Genomic DNA, 21,903 nt, shown 5'->3' on the forward strand with positions numbered 1-21,903 from the left:
ACCTTGATGTATGTGTGGTGAAGGTGCTGGAGATGTTCATCCTGGTACTGCAGCAGTGTCATAAAGAGAATGAGGACAAGTGGAAGAGATTGTCCAGACAGATTGCTGATGTCATTCTGCCTATGATTGCCAAGCAGCAGGTGTGTATATAAATGTTTATGACTAATTACATGTTATCTCATAAATTTTAAATCTTGAACAGAAAAAATCTAACATTTCAACACACTGATAAATACCGGCCATGGAAAAGGCATCATTTGAACACTGTAGCGTCATTGTGAAAGTATGCGTTATGTCCCCACAGATGCACCTAGACTCTCCCGAAGCGCTGGGAGTGTTGAACACTCTTTTTGAAACTGTGGCGCCTTCCTCCCTTAGGCCTGTAGACATGCTGCTCAAGAGTATGTTTACTACCCCAGGCACCATGGTGAGACACACATACCATGACATGTTTGTTAGCTCTCTTTATCTCTTACAGGCCAGTATGTCTTACCTGCTTTTTGACCGAGATCCTCTAAAATAATGTCAAATATCACTTGGAGCTAGATGGAAAATGGCAACATTTCTAATGTTTGATGAAAAGTCTGTTGAACTGACATTAAACCTTCCTCCAGACTTCAGTGGCCACAGTCCAACTGTGGGTCTCAGGAATCCTGGCAGTGCTCAGGGTCCTCGTCTCCCAGTCCACTGAGGACATTGTGCTGTCCCGAATCCATGAGCTCTCTCTCTCCCCCCACCTCCTGTCCTGCCACATCATACGCCGACTCCAACAGCAGAGCCCCTCCCCACATGACCCGCCCACCATAAACCTCGGTAACCAAGAACCCAATGGTGAGGCACCAAAAGCCCTGCCTGAGGAGACATTTGCGAGGTTAGTGAGTAGATGAGAGTTGCTTAAGATGTCAAAATGTAAGAATTTTTCTCCAAGGTTTTTTTGTTTTTTTTTTAGTCATTCTCATCAATTTTTATCTTATTCCTATTCATATTTAAACCTACCATTTTTGGTTAGTTTTAACTATCTTCTCTCAACACCTTGTTTAATCCACATCCCTTTTTCTTCCACCCACCCAAAATATCTTTCCTCTCTTTCTCTCTCTCCCCTGGCTTGCTTTTTACATACTCTTTCTCCCTTTCATCCTCCTCTCTCTCTCTCTCTCTTCCACTTCCTCTTGTCCCTCCAGGTTCCTGCTCCAGCTAGTAGGGGTGTTGCTGGATGACATTTCTTCCAGACAAGTGAAAGTGGACATAACAGAACAGCAACATACCTTCTACTGCCAGCAGCTGGGCACATTGCTTATGTGTCTTATACACATCTTCAAAAGTGGTGAGCATATGTGAACGTTATCATGGAGTAGCACAAAAGTTGATATTCACATTATAACAGTTGGAGTTTGAGTGAAACATGCGGAGATAGACAGTGCCATTTCAAGAGTTGAAACATTTCAAGACTTATTTCTTATTTCTATGATTCATTAGAAGTAGGCAGACACAAGACAGCGTTAGACGTGCTTTACACCTGATTGAGCGTATGAACAAGGATAAATGCAAAGTCTGTTGTTGTTGTTAGCCTGAATGCCGTAAAGGTTTTTGACTCTATAAGATGGGAATATCTGTATTTGGTGCTGCAACATTTTGGATTAAAGTACAATGATGTATGGCGATCTTGCCAGATCAGTCCCGTTTGAGAGGGGATATTGCCAAGGGAGGCCCTTAAGCGCTGCCCTCTTTGTATTGAGCCACTTGCCCAAGCAATCAGAGTAGATAGAAAAATAACAGGGATTCTAGTTTGACAAATGGAATACATGATTTGTTTGCACGTGTCGTGGATGATGTCTTGGTGACCCTCACCAATCCAGATTTGAGTCTGCCCAAATGAAAGCCTTCTGAAATAGTTTGGTTATTGCTCAGGGTATAAATTAAATGTACACAAAACACAACCTACACATTACATCTGCAGGAGCTTTAATGGCATCCCATTCTAAATCTATAGGCATTCATATGGAGTTGGACCCCCTTTGTAGCTATAACAGCTTCTCCTCTTCTGGGATGGCTTTCTATAAGATTTTGGAGTGTCTGTGTGAATTTTTGCCCGTTCATCCAGAAGAGCATTTATGAGGTCAGACACTGATGTTGGACTAGAGGGCCTGGCTCAAAGTCTCCATTCTAGTTCATCCCAAAGTTGTTGGATGGGATTGAGGTCAGGGCTCTGTGAGGGCCAGTCAAGTTCTTCCACACCAAACTCAGCCAACAAGACCTTGACTGTGCCCTTGCACTGGGGCACAGTCAGTTATTGAGTCAGCAGAGCGTTGGCCACTTTTACACACTATGCGCCTCAGCACTCGATGACCCTGCTTGTTAACTTTACATGGTCTGCCACTTGGTGGCTGAGTTTTCAATAATACGACTTACAGTTGATTATGGAATATCTAGGAGGTAAGAAATTTCACAAATTGAATTGTTGCAATGGTGGCATCCTATTACAGTACCATTACAGTACCATGCTCGAATTCATTGAGTTCTTTAGAACGATCCATTCTTTCTCAAATGTTTGTAAAGCAGACTGCATGGCTAGGTGCTTGATTTTATACACCTGTGGCAATGGGACTGAATGAGGCACCTGAATTCAATGATTAAGAGGTGTGTCCCAATACTTTTGTCCTTATAGTGTACCTGTTGCTACGTCACTGTTTGTGTGTTACCTGGAAGTTTCAACCCCTAGGGGGCAGTGCAGTGGAAGTTTCCTATTTAATGTGTTTTTAATGTTGAGTTTCTGTTTAAATTATATAATGAAACATTTCAAATGCATCCTGTTGCATTATGATCTTTGAGCAGTCCACTGAGGGTTCAAGTTGTTTTTCCCTAGGTAACATGACAGCCACCCAAAACCACCCCCACTCCCCTCTTTCTTCCCCTCAGGAATGTTCCGCAGGATCACAGCTGCAGCCAGCCGCCTACTGAAGGGCGAGGGTGCCAGTGGACAGGACAGCCCTGAGACTGGCTCCTTCTATCCTCTGGAGGGCCTGAACAGCATGGTGCAGTGTCTGATCACCACCCACCCACCCTTAGTGCTGCTGTGGTGCCAGGTCCTTCTCATTATTAATTACACCAACTACTCTTGGTGGGCTGAGGTGCATCAGACGCCCAGGTGAGGACAGAGATTGTGGAAAGAACATAAATGTACAGGCATGTTCTCTCACTCACAAAGTAGTCTCTCCTTTTCACTTCCCTCTGTCCAAAACATCTTCTTCTCTTGTTACTTCTTACTCTTGTATTGATACAGCAGTATAGCACAGTTGGTAGAACGTGGAACTAACCCTGCCAGAGTTAAGGATTCAGCTCCACCAGGGACCACCCATGCTAATACTAATCACTTTTACTGATACTGCGAGGCACTTAGGATACAGCCACCCACATAATTGAATGTCTTTCTCACCAAATGGCTTATGTTACCCATCCTTTTTTCATCTGTTGTCCTCCATCTCCCTTTCCCCCTATCAGAAGACACAGCCTCTCATGTACCAAGCTGCTGAGCCCCCACTCCTCAGGGGAAGGTGAGGAGGAAAAGCCTGAGTCCCGGTTAGCCATGGTCAATAGAGAGATTGTACGCAGGGGGGCCCTCATCCTCTTCTGTGACTATGTGGTGAGACTCATTAAGAATGTATTTTAATGTATGAGATAACTTTCAGCTGTACTGTTGGAATGAATCATAAGTACACCATGATAGATTATTCCAGGGGACCTTTTGGCAGTTTTTTGATCAAACCACTTGTCCCTGAGTTTTTTCAAGATTGGGGAAGAATAGTAGCACCACCGTTGTGAGTTGCCTTTTAACTGGGAGGACTGTGCTTAAACCCCTGTGACAGAAGACGCCCTCCTTACAGTAGTGTCCTTGAGGAAAAACATTGAATCCTTCCAGGGGCTTTGTTCTCTAGCTGACTTTATATTCTGACTCCTATGTGGAGGTGGTGTGAGCAAGTGAAAAGAGAATTTTCCCTTGGTAATGAGTAAAATATCACAAAATACAAATAAATACTTGTCTCTGAGATAGGCGTTCGTTCATTCTCCCTTTCATTTCACTTACACAAGCATTCTCATACTCATCATATTGATACACTAACATGGTGTACAGTTAAAATGACCCTAATTTTTTTTTTTTTTTTTTTTTTGTCCTTAGTGCCAGAACCTCCATGACTCGGAGCATCTAACCTGGCTCATTGTCAACCATGTGCGGGATCTTATCAGCCTTTCCCATGAGCCTCCAGTCCAGGATTTCATCAGTGCTGTGCACCGCAACTCAGCTGCCAGCGGCCTTTTCATCCAGGCCATCCAATCCCGCTGTGATAACCTTACTACTGTGAGAATATACTCTTTTATCTGTCTTTCTGCCATCCCTATTCAAATGAATACTTCATTCTCTTAATCTACCACCTTTCATGAGTTAAACTTAATCAGTATATGCTTCTTTATTTCAGATTGTCCATTCCTCCTCCCCACTCTGAGAATATCATAAGAATAACTATTAACAAGGGACCCCAGCATACACATCTTCACTAGTTTACCTCCAACCAAATTAGCCACCCTGCTGATGAAGATTGGTTAGGGCTGCTGCAGTAATTGAAGATACAGTGATTGTGATTATAGCCAAATGCATATATTTTGTTTTATTTCCATACAATATACACTCAGTGGCCAGTTTATTATGTACACCTGCACAATCTAATGCAGTTCAGTGTAACAGCTCTGCCATAAATTCTACCTTTTTAAGAAAGTTTATAATGTTTAGTAATTATGTTTATTATTGAGGTTGTAGTTTGCAGAGGTCTTGTAGTGATTACATTATATTGAGAGGTGTGTCTACTTTTTTGTCCTCCCCATTTATATACATGAGGGAGGCAGAATATTAGAAACACCTCAATAAAATGTCCAGTACAACAGCACCACTAACTCTGAGCTCAATGCCAAACATAATAACTGAATTGACACCTCTACTACTGTGCCAAAAAGAAAACCTGAGGATTACAGGCACATAAAAGGAAACTTTATGGTGGAACAGTTGTATTGAATTGTGTTAGATGGGCAGGTGTACATAATAAAGTGGCTGCTGAGTGTATGTATAAACATGGATATTGATAGCCACTGGTCAAACATTTTATAGTGCCTCTCCTCCTCTCTTGTAGCCCACCATGTTGAAGAAAACTCTGCAGTGCTTGGAGGGAATCCACTTGAGCCAGTCTGGCTCCCTGTTGATGCTGTATGTTGACAAACTGCTCAGTACGCCTTTCAGGGTCCTGGCTCGCATGGTGGACACACTGGCCTGCCGCAGGGTGGAGATGTTGCTGGCTGAGACACTGCAGGTGTGTATATGTGTGCACTTGTGTGAGGGCAGTTCATCTCCATCGTTGCATCTTTCCCCAGGCTTTACAGATAAAAGTGCAGATTGATGTTCTTCTTTCACTTTTATGTAGCCTTTCTTTTCAGTTTCCTCTGCTTCATGGTGAATTAGATGTTGATCTCTTCTTCCCCCCTGTAGAATAGTATAGCCCAGCTACCTGTGGAGGAACTGGACAGGATCCAGGAATACCTCCAGACCAGTGGCCTGGCTCAGAGGTAACACTCATCCATAGCACTTACCTTAAGTCTCAAAATATAGCTTTAAATGCTTTGGGTTCACAGGAAGGTTTAGCCCAAATTTTAAAACAAATGATCATACTGTTTGGTTTAAGGGAATGATAAGGTAGTTTGATTTATAACTGTTTCGGTATGCAACTATGAACTGTACTTTTTTTCAGATATAGCTTTGTTTTTAGTGTAGTTACACATTTCAGTTTTTTTCCCACTGCCAGCTCTTTTCAGACAGCTCTCCATAGGACTCCATGGTGCTAATCATTTAGGTGCTAGATGTCTGATGCAGCTTCTTAGTCTCTACCAATGTACTAGACCACCTGTTATCAAGCAAATGGTGATATCATTTCCTTTGTTTTCCCCTTCTGTTCCAGGCATCAGAGGTTTTACTCCCTGCTGGACAGGTTCCGAGCCACTGTTGCAGAGACCAGTAGCCCTGCCCCTCCGGTGACATCACACCCCCTGGATGGGGACCCACCCCCTGCCCCAGAATTAGTCGTTGCCAATAAGGTGAGAGAAGAAAGCAGAAGGTGTGAATCTTGACCTTGAAAAGCACAAGAGCTGAACACAGATATTTGAGAACAATTTTTGCTGGTGCTCACAAATGGTGGAAAAAAAACTGTAGGGCCTAAGGGCCAGGGTCAAAATATTGTTGTGGAAATGCATAATGTCTTAATGAGTTTCTTGGGTTGATTGTTTTAGGAGTGGTATGTGGCTTTGGTGAAGTCTCAGTGCTGTCTTCATGGTGATAGTTCGCTCTTAGAGACAACAGAACTCCTTACCAAACTACCTCCCTCTGATCTCTCCTGCATCATGAGCTGCAAGGTGATACACACACACACACACACACACACACACACCTGCAACTACACACACAAACTGTGGATTAAGATGGACACAAATCTTCGAAATTATTGACTTTCCTACACAATAGATTACATCACTTTCTCTCGCTCTGTATTCACACAATCAAGTTTAATTTTTTTTTTTCTCAATATCCCTCTTTGATTGTTATTTTTCCCCCCAGGAGTTCAACCTTAACCTGTTGTGTCCCTGCCTAAGTATGGGAATGCAGCGGTTAGCACGGGGGCAGGGGTCGCTGTTACTGGAGACAGCCTTGCAGGTGACTCTGGAGCAACTGGCCGGGGTCACACGGTTGCTTCCTGTCCCACACCAGTCCTTCCTGCCACCCTCCCAGCCCCAGCCTCACTGGGAGCAGCTGGGTGACATCTATGGTGAGATAGGCAGGGAGGGGCAATGGGTGAATGAGAGAAAGATTGATTACAATGTAGTAGAAGTCAGAAAAACTAAAAAAAAAAAAAAAAAAAAAAAGTCAGAACTGAGTATGGCATTCAGTGCGACTTGCACAGTGACTGTAGTAATAGAGTAGTGGTCTTCTGTCTCCATGTAACTGTAGTCAAGGTCATCTTTGTGAAAGCATTGACAGCCTATGTCTGTGTTTCAGGCGAGCCAGGTTTCTATACCAGGGTTTTGTCGCTGTGCAGAGCTCTGTCTCAGTACCTGCTGAGTACAGGCCAGTTGCCCTCAACACTGCAGATTCCTTCTGACAAGGAACACCTCATCACCACTTTCACCTGCACTGCCATTGAGGTAAATCACCCAACTACCAAACATATCTAATTAATTAATTTGCCTGTAGAGTGCTCTGAAACTGAGTCTTACTGTAGCTAAGGTATATTGACGCTGTCCTTAATGAGTCTAGCTGCTCTGGAAAAAATATCTAAAAATGAATAATAAATAAGTGGGGAGGATTCAATTTATCTATGAAAGTAGCTTAATTCTCTTTCTACCATCATTATAGTGAAGATACATTTTTAAAGGATTTGTTTGTAAAAACACAACTTTTTCATCGTCTTGAATCGCAAAGTGGAGTGATAAAGTGTACTCATTCATTAAACAGTTTCTTTGCAAGTGCTTTCTTTTCCCTGTTTACTCCCTTGTGTGTCTTCATCTCTGTCCAGGTGATAGTGTGGCGTCTGCTGCAGGATTCGTTGCCCCTGAGTGTGGACTTGCAGTGGGCTCTGTCCTGCCTCTGTCTGGCCCTGCAGCAGCCCGGCATCTGGAACAAACTTGCCATGCCTGAGTACACCACACACACCTGCTCCCTCATCCACTGTCTGCGCCTCATCATTGTTGCAGGTATTAAGGTGTTTGTACATTCCTTGTGATTTAGTACTGATCTGTTACTGATGCACTGGAATTTCAGCATTTCATTTGAGTCATGATCAAAGTATAAATTTGTGTGTTTGGTGTCCCTAGTGGCTGTACATCCTGGCAGTCAGCTGATGCATCCAGAGAGGAAGAGGACAGAGGCAGAGAGAGACTCTGAATGCAATGAAGTAGACTCAGCACACACTGACAGTGAGTATTCACTTGCTTTTTTGGTGTTCATGAGCAGGGCTGGTGATATATTAATATTATATCAAATTGTGGTATGAGATTAGATAACATCTGTGATATTGTAATATTGCGCTATGATGCAAGTGTTGTCTTCTGGTTTTAAAGGCTGCATTATAGTAATGAGATGCAATTTTTTTTTTAATGTAATAAACTTTTCTAGCTGCTCTATTGTCTGTAATTTGCCTCTTCCTGCTTGGTCTTCATATTTGCATTACTAGTCTTTCTAAAAAAGTCATGTTTAAATACCTAATACGAGGGCGAAGCCTACAGTTTTGTCACAATATTGATATTGGGACATTTGTCCTTATTGCCGAACCCTATTCCCTGAGCACATTTGACATGTAATCCCTGCTGTGTGAGAAGACATGACAGGAAATACACTGGCAAGTCCTTTTTTGTGTGTGTGTTGCAGAAACATATGAGCGGCGCGCGTGTGAGATCATGGCGGAGTTGGTGGAAGGTCTGCAGAGTGTCCTGGCACTGGGTCACCATAGAAACAGGGACATTCCTGCCTTTCTCACACCAACCCTACGCAACATTGTAATCAGCCTGTCCCGACTGCCTCTGGTCAACAGCTACACACGAGTACCTCCCCTGGTCAGTTTTTGTGTGTGAAATCTGCTGTGCTCACAATGTGCTGGGTGTATAATATGTATGTCTGCATGGCCCTTTGTATGTACCCACATAATCTATTGATACAAACAGGCTTTTATATACACTCATGTCAAAGTGTGTGTGTTAGGTTTGGAAACTGGGCTGGTCCCCTCTACCAGGAGGAGAGTTCGGCACAACACTGCCCGAGATTCCTGTGGACTTCCTTCAGGAAAAGGATGTTTTCAGAGAGTTCCTCTACCGCATCAACACTTTGGGTACAGCCACAAACACACAGACAGGCTTTTCCTTCATGACTTGATACATGCCTAAATGATTGTTGTCGATGTGTATAATCAATTGCACAACTACATATCTGGAATGAGTCCTTCAAAGAGTGAAGTCTTCATTATATGAAGACATAATTTTGATATGTCTGATTTTGTTCATAAAGCATTTTGTTGTGTTTTGTCTGAATGTGTCTATCTGTGTTTTAAGGCTGGAGCAGCAGGACTCAGTTTGAGGAGACCTGGGCCACTCTGCTCGGGGTGCTGGTCACCCAACCCATCACGATGGACCAGGAGGAGGAGACACAGCAGGAGGTACACACAGATATACACACACACACACACCATAAAACACATGCTGCTGGTTAAGGAGGTCTGCGGAATACAATGAGTAGAAACGCAACAAACCGCTTCTAGCTGCCTACATAGAAAATGACATGCCCACACTCACAGCTGCTCACTGAGATCAGAACACACACACACACACACAAGTGTGCATACACACATGCAGCAGGAACACATGCATAAAAAGCTTTCTGTATGTCATGATCCCTGACACTCAACTTTACAGTAAGTATTGGATTCTATTACCTCATTAAACCTCTGCTCCCTCTCCCTTCCCTCCTACATCTCTACCCTCCTGTCTCTGATAATATCTTCTTGTTTGTACCCAGGAGGATCTGGAGCGTACTCAGTTGAATGTGTTGGCGGTGCAGGCCATCACCAGCCTGGTGCTGAGTGCCATGACCCTGCCCACTGCGGGCAATCCTGCAGTCAGCTGTCTGGAGCAGCAACCTCGCAACAAGAGCCTCAAGGCCCTGGATACTCGGTAGGAACACAACTATTCTGTATATGGACAGTAGCAGCCCCTTAAACAAGCATGTGATAATACTAAAGCTTTATTGTTTTACATGTGTCCAGGTTTGGCAGGAAGTTGGCTGTGATCAGGGGTGAGATGGAGAGAGAGATTCAGGCACTGGTGTCCAAGAGAGACAATGTCCACACACACCACCCCTACCATGCATGGGACCCTGTGCCCTCACTGTCAGCAGCCTCTGCTGGTAAAACACATTCACACACCGTCTGCACCCCCCAACGTTTTTTTTGTTGACACCTACTGCCGTAATTTGTTTCATTTTTATCATAGCTTACTGTGTTTGTGTTTCAGCAGGCACTCTGATTAGCCATGAGAAGCTTTTGCTTCAGATCAACACAGAGAGGGAGATGGGTAACATGGACTACAAGTTGGGACAGGTAAGAGAGAGATGATGGATGAAATGAAACTGGAGGAACAAAGTGTCACTATGTTCTCTGGTAATGGCAGTACAACTTGAGTAGCATATGGCTAAATGTATATTTTACTTTTCATCTCTCTCCCTCTGAAGGTATCCATCCACTCAGTGTGGCTAGGTAACAACATCACTCCTTTGAGGGAGGAAGAGTGGGGTGAGGATGAGGAAGATGAGACAGACACTCCAGCCCCCACCTCCCCACCACTCTCTCCTATCAACTCTAGGTCAGACACAGAAACAGACATTCTTCTGTGCACTCACTACACACATTTCTCCAGTCTCAACACATACACACTGAAACTCATGCTCACACCTTGAGTTGACTGTATGTGTGTGTGTGTGTGTGTGTGTGTGTGTGTGTGTTTGTGTGATTGTTTGTGTTTGTCCTTTCAGGAAGCATCGCGCAGGTGTGGACATTCACTCATGTTCTCAGTTCCTTTTGGAGCTCTACAGCCAGTGGCTGATCCCTGGCTCCCCAAGTAACAGGAGGACCCCTGTGGTGCTCATCAGTGAGGTGGTCCGATCGGTGAGCAAAGACGCACATCTCCTCAGTCACTTGCTTATTGATGTGAATTTACATGCTTAAAGAGGCCATTTTCTCCCCAATGAATATTTTTTTAACAAGCTAAGGTTTTGGAAAGTAATGTTTGTTTGTTTTTTTGAGCCCAGTTTGTCTCACTCTGGGACCCAGAGACTAATGAAACAAGTGCTCGGTTGTCCTGGTGGCTCAGTCATTGTCACTATACATAAATGATGGGCAGTCAGTGCCAGTGTAGAGGTTTTCTACAGTTTTTTTTTTTAAAGTAATGTGTAGCTTTTGCAATGTAGCTCTTAGCCAAAACAACAAAATTATTCAATAAGAGGGTTTAAAAACAACCATTAGCTGAATCAGCAGAGAAAAGCCTTTGTCCTCATTGTTGACCTCTTTAAGTGAGTAAAAAGTATTAAGGGTAGTTTAGCCTGTTTTTTTTTGTTGTTGTTTGTTTGTTTTGTTTTTTTTAGCACAAATGTTTAACTTAAAATAATGCTTTACTCAAAATGTGAAGCAAATGGAGCTGCTCCACAGACTGCCTCGCCCTATGCTTGATTATTGGCCACTGGAGATGTTTGTTTGGGCAATATGACAGTGTGGAGATGTTGAACATTGAACAGCTGTACATACAACTGCCTTTGTGTTGTTATTTCCCCAGCTAAAAAACGTTCCATACTTTGACACTTGAGAACAATGCATTGTCATATGGATCTTATATTTTCCTGTGAGTGTTGAATCGGCTCTCTCCTCACCTTCCATCCTCTTCTCGCTCTTGTTTTGTGGTTTAGCTGCTGGCAGTGTCGGACCTGTTCACTGAGAGGAACCAGTTTGACATGATGTTCTCCACGCTCATAGAGCTGCAGAAGCTCCACCCCCCAGAGGATGAGATCCTCAATCAGTACCTGGTGCCTGCTATCTGCAAGGCTGCTGCCGTACTGGGCATGGTGAGCAGGGCTTTGTGAGGGAGGGGGATGGTTGGGTAGCGGTAGCTTTGTGTTTTTGTCATATTTACACACATATATGATCTGTAACTGATGGGGAATTTATATTGTTTTAGATGTTATTGTTTGGTTGGGTGTAAAAGTGTATCTTGCCTCTAAGGTGATAGTTGACATCATATTTGGCCTCTGAATGTACTGAGTATTTGTATATCTCCAGGACAAAGCAATAGCAGAGCCTGTGTGTCGCCTGTTGGAGACCACCCTGCGCAGCACTCATCTGCCCAGCCGAATGGGGGCTCTGCATGGTGTTCTGTACGTCTTGGAGTGTGACCTGCTGGATGACACAGCCAAACAGCTCATCCCCACTGTCTCTGAGTACCTGCTGTCCAACCTCAGGGCTATCGCTCAGTGAGCTCTCTCTCTCTCTCCCTCTAACACAAACACACTCAGACACCCATTTCATCATCTAATGAGCTGAACTAATGATGAAAGCTTCAGAGAGCAACTTTGTTTAATGTCAGTGTTTGACCTCCTCTCCCTGCTCTGCAGGTGCATCTTTAAATCAGTTAATTTCACTCTCCTTAATTAGGTGACAGTAACAGTGCAGTGCAACTCTTTACCAATAGGTGCTACCCGTCACTATTCTCACACTGAATATCTAGCCTCTACACTTAATCTACTGCGTGTGTGTATCTCCTCTCTCTGTGTCTTTTAGCTGCGTGAACCTGCATAACCAGCAGCATGTGCTGGTGATGTGTGCAGTTGCCTTCTACATGATGGAAAACTATCCTCTGGATGTAGGAGCAGAGTTCACAGCTGGAGTTATACAGGTAAACAATGTGTCTGTAAGATGAATTTAATTGTTACCTGATGGGGAAGATGGGTAATTGCAATATTAAAGAATAGGATATAGACAGTACTCGAGTTGAGGGGGGATGAGGGTGGATGGCATCCCCCCTGAACTAAAAACGGTCAAAATCATCCCTCCTGTAAAACTGCCATCCTTACTTTTCATCAAGTGAAAAAAATTTACCATCCCCCCTGATTTTTTTTTTTTTATAACTCGACTACTGGATATAGATACAGCTTAGTCTTCATCATACTAATTCAGATTTCCTATATGCTGACTTTTGACACTTTTCTTCATGCTGTGTAAATTTGCACTTCATGCAGGGTTTACATTTATTTTTGGGAAGTGTACATCATTTTAGAAAGTTTTACTCTCTTCCATCTTCCATGCCCATTCTCTTCACTCCCTCCTTCCTCCCTTCCAGATGTGCGGTGTCATGGTGTCAGCCAGCGAGGACTCCACTCCCTCTGTCATCTACCACTGTGTGCTACGTGGTCTGGAGCGCCTCCTGCTTTCAGAGCAGTTGTCACGCTTGGATGGAGAGGCACTGGTAAAACTCAGCGTGGACCGAGTCAACATGCCCTCGCCACACAGAGCCATGGCTGCCCTGGGACTCATGCTAACCTGCATGTACACTGGTAAGACTGGTGCTAAAATTACTGCTGCTGTGTCTAAAGTCCTCTGCTAAAACACTGTAGCATCCTGCGTGCTTGCTAACTCACCTGATGTGAACACTGTAGAGTATTGGATGGTTTAATAATCACTGCTACTCACTTAAGCTGATGCTATGCTGATAATAATAAGATCACTCACCTGCATGTGCCACAATTAGACTGCCATTAATTGGGAGAGAAAATGTTTACAAAATGAAATACTGGCTGTATATGCATGCCACTACTACATGCAACTACCAGTAATACATTTGAAAGTGTACTTTAAATTAACTCACTAGCATGTGCATGTTAAGTGTCATTGTCATCACGTGTTCTAACTTAATGATTTTCTACAACAAACTACATCACTCATGTTAACCTGTGCTGGTGTATAAATAGAAAAGTTGGGTTAGATTACTTGTCACTTCTTAAGCAGGTTTTACATACTAGTCTTGCAAATGAGGCATTACAACAAACAATTATCTTTTTTTATGAATAAATGGGATCTAAAACCAAATCTGTTACTTGTAATCAAAATAAATCCTGCCTCTTTTCCACTGGCTTACCAAATAAATCACATGGCTCCATGGTGAACATATTTAAGGTTACAGCTCAAAAAAAAAAAAAAGAGCTCATTGCTAATATTATTGAAGCGTTGAACGTTTTCATTGTACTCATTGCTATGATTTCATTTTCTTGCACAGTTATTGACACACAGTTATACACTGTTGTCCCACCACTGTAGAATAATACCTGCATGTACTCAATGTGAACCATGGCATCACTAATACTGGTGATTTACTTTCATTACATCTGTGTTTACACAAGACTCTATCAAGGCTTGTGTAACAGATGTCTCCAAAGCTCCCATCACCCCTTTACTCATTGCCTATTGCCCCTTTTCCACCAGAAAAAACCTGGTGCTAGTTCGGAGCTGGTGCTAGAGCCGGTGCTTAACTAGTGCCAACGAAGAACCGGTTTGCTTTTCCACCAGCCAAGAGCAAAGTGGAGCCAATTCAGAGCCAACGTGATGAGAACGTGATGACGTGGGTGCGCGAGACGCTCGCTCAGAATCACAATAACCATCATGAATGAATGATACTTTATTAATCCTTTGCAGGAAATTACATTGTCACGGCAGCTTCATCACTTCAACACACATAAAACTGCACACTCATACAATACAGCGGCTGCAGCGTCTCTGTCTCTGTCCGCCCGTCCTGTCCCGAAGCCGGTGAAACTGATCAGTGAGTCGGGGATGATGTTCGTGAGCCGCGTCTCAGTCAAGCATATAATGCTGCTTTCCCGATACAGTTTCTGGCCCCGGGTGGAGCAGGATCTGGATTTATTAGCGATGCAAATATTGCTTGTGTCTTTACAAGCCTACATTTCAATACAGAGGCGAAAAACACAATTATTGCCGGCTACCTGTCGGATTCGTGATCGGAACGAATGACAGCTATGTTTAGTTATAAAATGGGTGCTTCTCATCCTTAAATGTAATTTGCTGAGCCGCGTTCCATGCCGTTGTAAAATCAGTATAACCCACGGCTTCTCGGGGATTATTGTTTATGTTTATAGCGTTCGCAGTTCCTGTTTTGTTTTGTAACCCCGCCCACCAATGACGCGGAGGGCTGCGTCATCGGTTCGTTCTCTGGCTCCTGTTTAGCCCCTGCTCGGAGTCGGTGCTTGCCTAGCACCAGTTTGGAACCAGTTTGGCACCAGTTTGGCCCCTGCTTGGGCGGTGGAAAACCAAAAAACTGGTGCTAAGTCAGGCACCGGCTCCGAACCAGCCCTGGTGGAAAAGGGGTATATGAGAACATTTCCCAGTAATACCAGCTTGCTTCATCCCGCACGTATTACATGTATGAACCGTGTACCTCTGATATATCCTACCTCTAACCCTGTCGGCCCCTGCTAACCGTAGCAACTATTAGCATGTTTTGTCCTTCTGCTTACATGCTAAAAAAAGCACTTCTCCATCAACAAGAGCTGGATCGGCACACCCTCTGGAGAAAACAGCAAAACAAAATGGTTCCTTGCAAATGCAAACCCACTTCTAACCTTTCTTCATGCCTGTCGGTTCTTTACAGCAAGTCAAGCTGAGGTGCATTAGCTGCCTGTCCACTGTCGTGCCAGACGCGGGCGAACTAGTGCTTCCCAAGGCCGTTTGCGCTTCCATTGTTACTTCCGGTCTTTGTTCCCGCCAAGGTGGGGCTATGCCAGGGCCAGTTTCTAGGTGCGACTGGCCCACCAAATACCCATGGGCCAGATAGGGGCTAACCCAGGTCTGAGGGGGAGTTAAGGGTTATAAGTGGGGAGATGGCACAGCTGATAAGCACAGATGTCACCACAGCAGCTCGCTTTTGTAGCAGAAAAATGACAGAGAAAAGAAAAATGGAAAACAAGTGGCACTAATGGTCAAATGAAAACATTAGGGCATCTGAGGATGTTTTGTAACACAAAGTGGTGTCTAAAGGAAAAAAAGTCCCATGGTACGTGGTTCTGTAGTAGGGTTTCCACTGATCTGATCGGCTATATCGGATTGGCCAATATTTTGCATTTTATGCAATTTGTGTGATCGGCTGTAATGTCTTAATTCGTCGATCCGATCAATGACGTCATTGTCGTGTTGAAACTTTTTGCAGATTCTCCCGTTGCATTGTTTTATCTGTCTCATCTACTCCGAAGAAGTTCCACACCACCGCCATGTTAGTTTTGAGCCCTGTCACTATGTGACAGACAATAAAGTTTTTTTTTTAATCTTGAATCATTCGCTGTTGGATTCAGACAAACATGTCGGTGGTGTGGGACTTCTTCAAAGTGTCTGAGACAGATAAAACTCAAGCTATTTGCAATCTGTGCAACACTACAGTACCTCTGTCAGTTTGGGTCATGGTAAAAATTATTAAACATTGGCAAAAATGCTTGAGAATTCTTTTGTTGATACTCAGTAAACGGTCCATAAGTATATGGAGTATAAAGTATATGCTCCCTCATGTGATTGGATCAGTGATCAGTTTATTTAAACTCACTGATCGGTGATTGGCCCCAAAAATCCTGATCATGTAAAGCCTATTCTGCAGTAGGTAGTTGGTGCCAGGTGTGAAAAACTTACACCACTCATTTCCTACTTCCCAGTTGCATGCATGGATGGAACGAGGCTGCGGGGCTAGCGGCCGACAGTGGAAACACAAATGGCTTTTGCTCTCATGGCTGGAGGCCACAGGCCATTAACACAACCTGGCTTGAAGATAGCCCCAGCTTGCAGTGGCATGACAGTGGAAAGACGGCTATTCAATTCTCAGAAGAGGCTGCTCTCCCATATACCCAGGACACACACCACTTGAAATTCTCTCAAATACTTTATGTGTTTTAGTCCCTCTGTACTGGCAGACATAATTTGCACCAGTCATTCACATAAAGTATTTAAGGATTTCAGATACTAATTTGACAGTGGTCTCCTCCCAGAAATTTGCCAATAAATCTTTTGAGATCAACGAAATTCTCAGACAATAAATGACATCTTGTGACATCAGGTTCCCTGCTCCATTCTAACCTCTCCCCCATTGGTTTAACCGGTTCCATCCCCCCTCTCGTCCTCTCAGCGGTGGTTGCATCTGGTTCAGAGGTGACAGGGGTTAGAGGTCAGGTTGGCTCTGGCTCTGCTGTAGCGGAGGCGGTGGGCGTCACAGCAGGTCCTGTTGGTTTCTCCTCAGGCAAGGAGAAAGCCAGCCCTGCCAGTCGCCCCACCAACTCTGACCCTCAGGCCCCAGACAGTGAGTCGGTCATTGTCGCCATGGAGAGGGTCTCTGTGCTTTTCGACAGGTATGCGCACACACATACATACTCCCATGATACATACTGTAGTTTGTATGCATCTTTTGTGAGAGGGAAAAAAATACCACACACACATGCACCCATCTGCACAATTTCCACTTACATTGTTGTTTTGCAGCTCTCTACAGTTTTAACCCTTTTATCTCCATGGACTTTGTAGTAAATCCAGGACTAGGAGAATTTGGGCAATGGCTACACTTTTTGACAAACCCTCATTTCACCATTTCCTATTTCCTCTCAGGATCCGGAAGGGTTTGCCCAGCGAGGCACGGGTGGTGTCAAGGATTCTGCCCCAGTTCTTGGATGACTTTTTCCCACCGCAGGATGTCATGAACAAGGTCATCGGAGAGTTTCTCTCCAATCAGCAACCTTACCCACAATTCATGGCCACTGTGGTCTACAAGGTCAGCAGCAGGACATGCGTCCCGAGTACAGATGAAAGTGATGCAACAATTTCATGTCTCTTGCACATTTTAGTTCATACTGTAACTAGCTCAGGAACACCTTGGGATTTTCTTGGTTAGGCCTCAGATTAGGACCAGATTTGTCTCAATTAATTAATTAATTCCTGGTACCTAATGTAATTGACCAAAGCTGCTCTTATGCACCTAAGTACAGTATTTCTACCTCTCTAGGAACATGACAGAATTTCAAACAAGGGCAGTCTTGGTAAAACTGTTGCTTGGGTTCATCTGTTCATCTAACTGCTTCTAGCTCCTTTGTGTGTCTAATCCAACAGTGAGTTGTCAAGAAAACATCAAGCTGGAGTAGAGATGCTAATGAATGGGCCTGCAAAGTAGAGAATATATGAGAGTGGAGGTTCAGTTTTGTTTTCATTAGAATACAATTAGAGAATGTCTGAAATAAGAAGCACGCATGATTCTCGGGTTGTCACGATACCAGATATTCAGTAGCTGATACCAATACCAGTGAATTTCCACGATTTTCGATGCCTGTTTCAGTACCACAGTAAAAAAAGACAAAAAAAATCCTGTTCACTTCAACATACATTCCATTATTAGAATCTGTTGAACATTCAAGTATTCATGGCTTCAAGTTTTTAAAACAATTAGTCAGTTGTGCTTAAATAACTTTTTAACCGAAGTTTAATTCAGTTTAATTGTTTAATTAGTTTAATTGCAGTATCCAGCAGAGACATGAGAAAAGTATGGCAATGATAAGTAGGCTTCTACATAATTAAAAAAAGAAACAACTATTTAACGGGAAACTTTGAAGGCACCATTTGCATATTTTGTTTTCTGAATTTATTATTATCCCCTGAGCATCCGCCTTGAACGCAAAATACTTCCATACACAACTCTTGCTGTGTTTCTTTTGGGCAAGCCGGGGGGAGCTTCTGCTCCAGCTTTCACATGTTTGTCTCTTCTTTAGTGCACACTACAGTGCCATAGGAAAATGGGTATCGTCGTATTTTTGGGCTGTTGGCATCAACTTGGTACCAAAGTATCGGTTCTCGTGACATCCCTACATGATTCTGATGCAACTTGGTCTTAAACATTTTAACGATTATATCAGGACCTTGACAGTGTGAACAATGCCTCCATCCAATCATGTAATTCTTAAGGGAATTGTATTCAGTTTCAGCTAATACATATCTGGACATAGAAAATGAAATGGATATTGATGCCTGACTTTTCCTCCCACCCCTCCTGCACACACACCCAGGTTTTCCAGACACTACATGCCACAGGCCAGTCATCTATGGTGCGTGACTGGGTGCTGCTGTCCCTGTCCAACTTCACCCAGAGGACACCAGTGGCCATGGCCATGTGGAGCCTCTCCTGCTTTTTTGTCTCTGCTTCCACCTCCCAGTGGATTTCAGCCCTGTATCCTTAGTTACATGGCACGGATGCCATGAGCAAGACAGAGTGTGGGTTGTGTTGTCTTGTGTATGTTTGGGAAAGCAGTGTATGAATGTGAGTTTGTGTGCAGTAAAACAATGTGCAGCATTTTTGCTTCCAGTTTCTGTCACACTGTGCTCCTTAACCCCCTTGCTCCTTCCCAGGCTGCCACATGTGATCAGCCGCATGGGCTGCAGTGATGTGGTGGACGTCAACCTGTTCTGTCTGGTGGCCATGGACTTCTACCGGCACCAGATTGATGAGGAGCTGGACCGCAGAGCCTTCCAGTCTGTCTTCGAGACTGTAGCCTCACCGGGGAGCCCATACTTCCAGCTACTGGGCTGCCTGCAGTCCATCCACCAGGACACATCACTCTGATGGAAATGGGTGGAGATAGACTTGTAGGCACAGAGAGGAAGGGAGAGAATGAGGGATGAAAAGAACGATGGATGGTAGGAAGAGAAACGTCAAGCATCCACGCACAGCTCCCTCCTCAAGCTGAGATGCAGGAGAATAGAATGTTTTGTCAAAATCATCTACTGTAGCCTCATCCCTTCCCTTTCTTTTCACTGATCCGAAGTAAGTAGAACTACTGAAATCACCATGGTGAAGTCACCGTGTAAAATGTAGTAGCAAGTGTAAAGAAAAGTAAATGACAGGAGATCTAAATCCATGTTAATTTAAGGACATAGGTTAGGTCTCATCTTGCACCTCCATGAAAGACACGGGTTCAAGAACCTCCAAATTGTGGTTCTGCCTACAACCACGCCTGCCCACTGACCATTACTTGGGATGGATGACAACACCCTGAACACTTCTCCTACCCAGCACCTTGATGAACATAGAAGATAATATTAATCACAAAAGAAAAGTGGATTCGTATATTTTCCTGTGAGGACTTGCTTGAGCATTGTGTTGTCAGTTAAGTAAAATAGAGAAAAAATCAGAAAATACAAAGTATTTACTATATTTAAAGTTCCAATACATATATTTTTCAGTGCATTTTTGTTACAGAGGGCAAAAGATCTGGTAAAGAAACTGACCATAGGCTGACACGAGAGATGAAGGGTCAGAAAAGCCTGCTTGATGTTGTCAATAATTAACTATCTTTGAAGAGTTTCTTTTATTTTTAAGTTACTTGTGGTCATTCTGACACCAATATGAAAGTATGTTTTATGTTTCTTAAAGAGTAAAAGGATCACTAATAGCCATAGTAATTTCTTCCATGTTGACAAGAGGGGGTAAAAAGCTGTGATTGTATCCGTCACTGCAGAGGGGGCAACTTTTTTTGCACCCATTCTCAGCGTGTTGCTATGATTCCTGTATCTCTGTATGCAGTTACCTGTTCTGGATGCTTGGGTGAAAGAATGAAGAACTAGACGGGTATTTTAATGAGCTCCAGTCTCAAGCACACTGATCTGCAAGAGGCTTTTTTTCAGGAATGATCAGGAAACTGCACCTTGAATTTCAAGGGCCCAGTCATCATCATGCTCACTCAACATCTAAAACAGCTGAAAATTTCAAGTCAAGTAAGAAAAATGCCAAATTTGCTGTGAGGAAGGTTTTGTTTTGTTTTTGTTTTGTTTTTACTCAACTGCAGCAAATCAGTGTTTACGTCTTCTTTGGTAGTATGATATTGCATATCTGTCTAGTCCTTTATTGTTGCATCCGAGCCCAGTATGAACCCTAATGCACCTGTATTCCAACTGTCCATTTGTTGTACTTTTTTTAATTCTCAGGATGTAAGATGTGACTATTATTGTTATAATAAGACTGGAAGTAATTTACAGTCATCTTTTAAATGGTGTACCTTCGTATATCAGTGTAAAAAGAGCAAACATAATTGTAAAGTAATACAAAAGCCATGGTGCATGACAAAAATAATTCTGTAAAGACAAGAGAACCTAAATAGACGGTGAAGATAATGTGATGCCATGTTTTCCTCTGTCTCTGTTTTAACTCACATGAACACAAGATGAGTAAAAATAATGTAGTGAACCCAGAAGACCACAGAATGCAGAAAGCAACAAGCTGAAAATGTTTCCTTACTGAAGACTTGACCCTGAGTTGCCTGGGAGTGCGAAAAGGCTTCGATTCTCTGTACATACACTTGCCTTAGATAAAGACTGATCATATGTCCTGTACATTGAAGCTTGCTGAAGCATGCACGATTACTGCTATTTCCTTTCCTAGTCCTTAATACTGTATTTCTATGGTTACGATTGTCAGGCCAATGGTTCCGATGATGGTGGAGGTGTGGGAGAGATGCAACACAATCCAAAGCGAACCTTGTAACCTTCATGACCAACAGCAGCTTTGACAAATCAACAGGTGGGGACTTGTAGCTTAGCGATGCCATGTGACACCAGAACATCCTAGTTTTTTTTTTTTTTTTTTTTCTGTTTTGTAAAGCTTTAAATATGATTTTCTTGTCCCTGTTAGATATTGGTAAATATGTCACCATTCATTGTCTTTGTGCAGAATATTAAGTACATCTGGCACTTAAAACTTGGAACATCTCGCTACAATGCTATTGGGCATCCTCTTTTTTTTTTTTTCTTTTTTTTTTCTTTTTGATATGCAACAAGTCCTACGTGAAACTACAAAATCACAGCAAAGTTGTATGCTAAATACATTACATCTTTCAAACACAGAAGGCGATGTGATTCATTTCCTCTGGTCGTGTTAACAAGTCAAATATATTCACACAATAAATGTCTAAGTCCCCCGAGCTTTGTGGACTGTAGCAGTTATTGAAATTCCAGTGTCAGGCCTCCCTAAATGCTGAACACACTCTTCACAGCCAGTTGTATTTCATTATTATTTTGGAAAGAGTCATGAAATATGGATTGAAAAACATATATACATAATTTTGTATTCTGTATTCTTTAGAACCGCTAAGAGAAGAATTTGCCAGCAAGACTATGTTGTTATATTTATTGACAAGGCGGATTTTCTTTTCATCATGTCTTTTAGTGTCTTTTCCTGACATAAGCAGAGTAACAGACTGTC

At 43.1% G+C, this 21,903-nt stretch overlaps 1 protein-coding gene across 7 annotated transcripts in view; it reads left to right on the forward strand.

Moving 5' to 3' along the window:
* htt (huntingtin) overlaps positions 1–21,622 on the forward strand; it is a 51,665-nt gene extending 30,043 nt beyond the window's left edge. For 3 of the 7 annotated variants that reach the window (XM_030053378.1, XM_030053538.1, XM_030053783.1), the window contains 31 exons: positions 24–140; positions 305–427; positions 615–871; positions 1,182–1,324; positions 2,917–3,145; positions 3,499–3,640; positions 4,175–4,354; positions 5,178–5,354; positions 5,531–5,607; positions 5,997–6,132; positions 6,325–6,447; positions 6,650–6,857; positions 7,088–7,233; positions 7,605–7,782; positions 7,903–8,004; positions 8,456–8,640; positions 8,786–8,912; positions 9,133–9,236; positions 9,596–9,750; positions 9,843–9,982; positions 10,090–10,175; positions 10,307–10,437; positions 10,607–10,739; positions 11,534–11,689; positions 11,904–12,094; positions 12,402–12,516; positions 12,961–13,174; positions 16,798–17,017; positions 17,271–17,433; positions 18,716–18,876; positions 19,056–21,622. In XM_030053378.1, coding sequence (XP_029909238.1) covers positions 24–140; positions 305–427; positions 615–871; positions 1,182–1,324; positions 2,917–3,145; positions 3,499–3,640; positions 4,175–4,354; positions 5,178–5,354; positions 5,531–5,607; positions 5,997–6,132; positions 6,325–6,447; positions 6,650–6,857; positions 7,088–7,233; positions 7,605–7,782; positions 7,903–8,004; positions 8,456–8,640; positions 8,786–8,912; positions 9,133–9,236; positions 9,596–9,750; positions 9,843–9,982; positions 10,090–10,175; positions 10,307–10,437; positions 10,607–10,739; positions 11,534–11,689; positions 11,904–12,094; positions 12,402–12,516; positions 12,961–13,174; positions 16,798–17,017; positions 17,271–17,433; positions 18,716–18,876; positions 19,056–19,269 — 4,833 coding nt within the window. In that variant the 3' untranslated portion in view covers positions 19,270–21,622. The remainder of the gene's footprint in view (positions 1–23; positions 141–304; positions 428–614; positions 872–1,181; positions 1,325–2,916; positions 3,146–3,498; positions 3,641–4,174; positions 4,355–5,177; positions 5,355–5,530; positions 5,608–5,996; positions 6,133–6,324; positions 6,448–6,649; positions 6,858–7,087; positions 7,234–7,604; positions 7,783–7,902; positions 8,005–8,455; positions 8,641–8,785; positions 8,913–9,132; positions 9,237–9,595; positions 9,751–9,842; positions 9,983–10,089; positions 10,176–10,306; positions 10,438–10,606; positions 10,740–11,533; positions 11,690–11,903; positions 12,095–12,401; positions 12,517–12,960; positions 13,175–16,797; positions 17,018–17,270; positions 17,434–18,715; positions 18,877–19,055) is intronic. The other 4 variants (XM_030053458.1, XM_030053871.1, XM_030053614.1 and 1 more) reach the window with 3 other exon arrangements.
* Positions 21,623–21,903: the final 281 nt, after the last annotated feature.

Source organism: Myripristis murdjan, chromosome 1 (genome assembly GCF_902150065.1).
Source record: "Myripristis murdjan chromosome 1, fMyrMur1.1, whole genome shotgun sequence".
Classification (NCBI taxonomy): domain Eukaryota; kingdom Metazoa; phylum Chordata; class Actinopteri; order Holocentriformes; family Holocentridae; genus Myripristis; species Myripristis murdjan.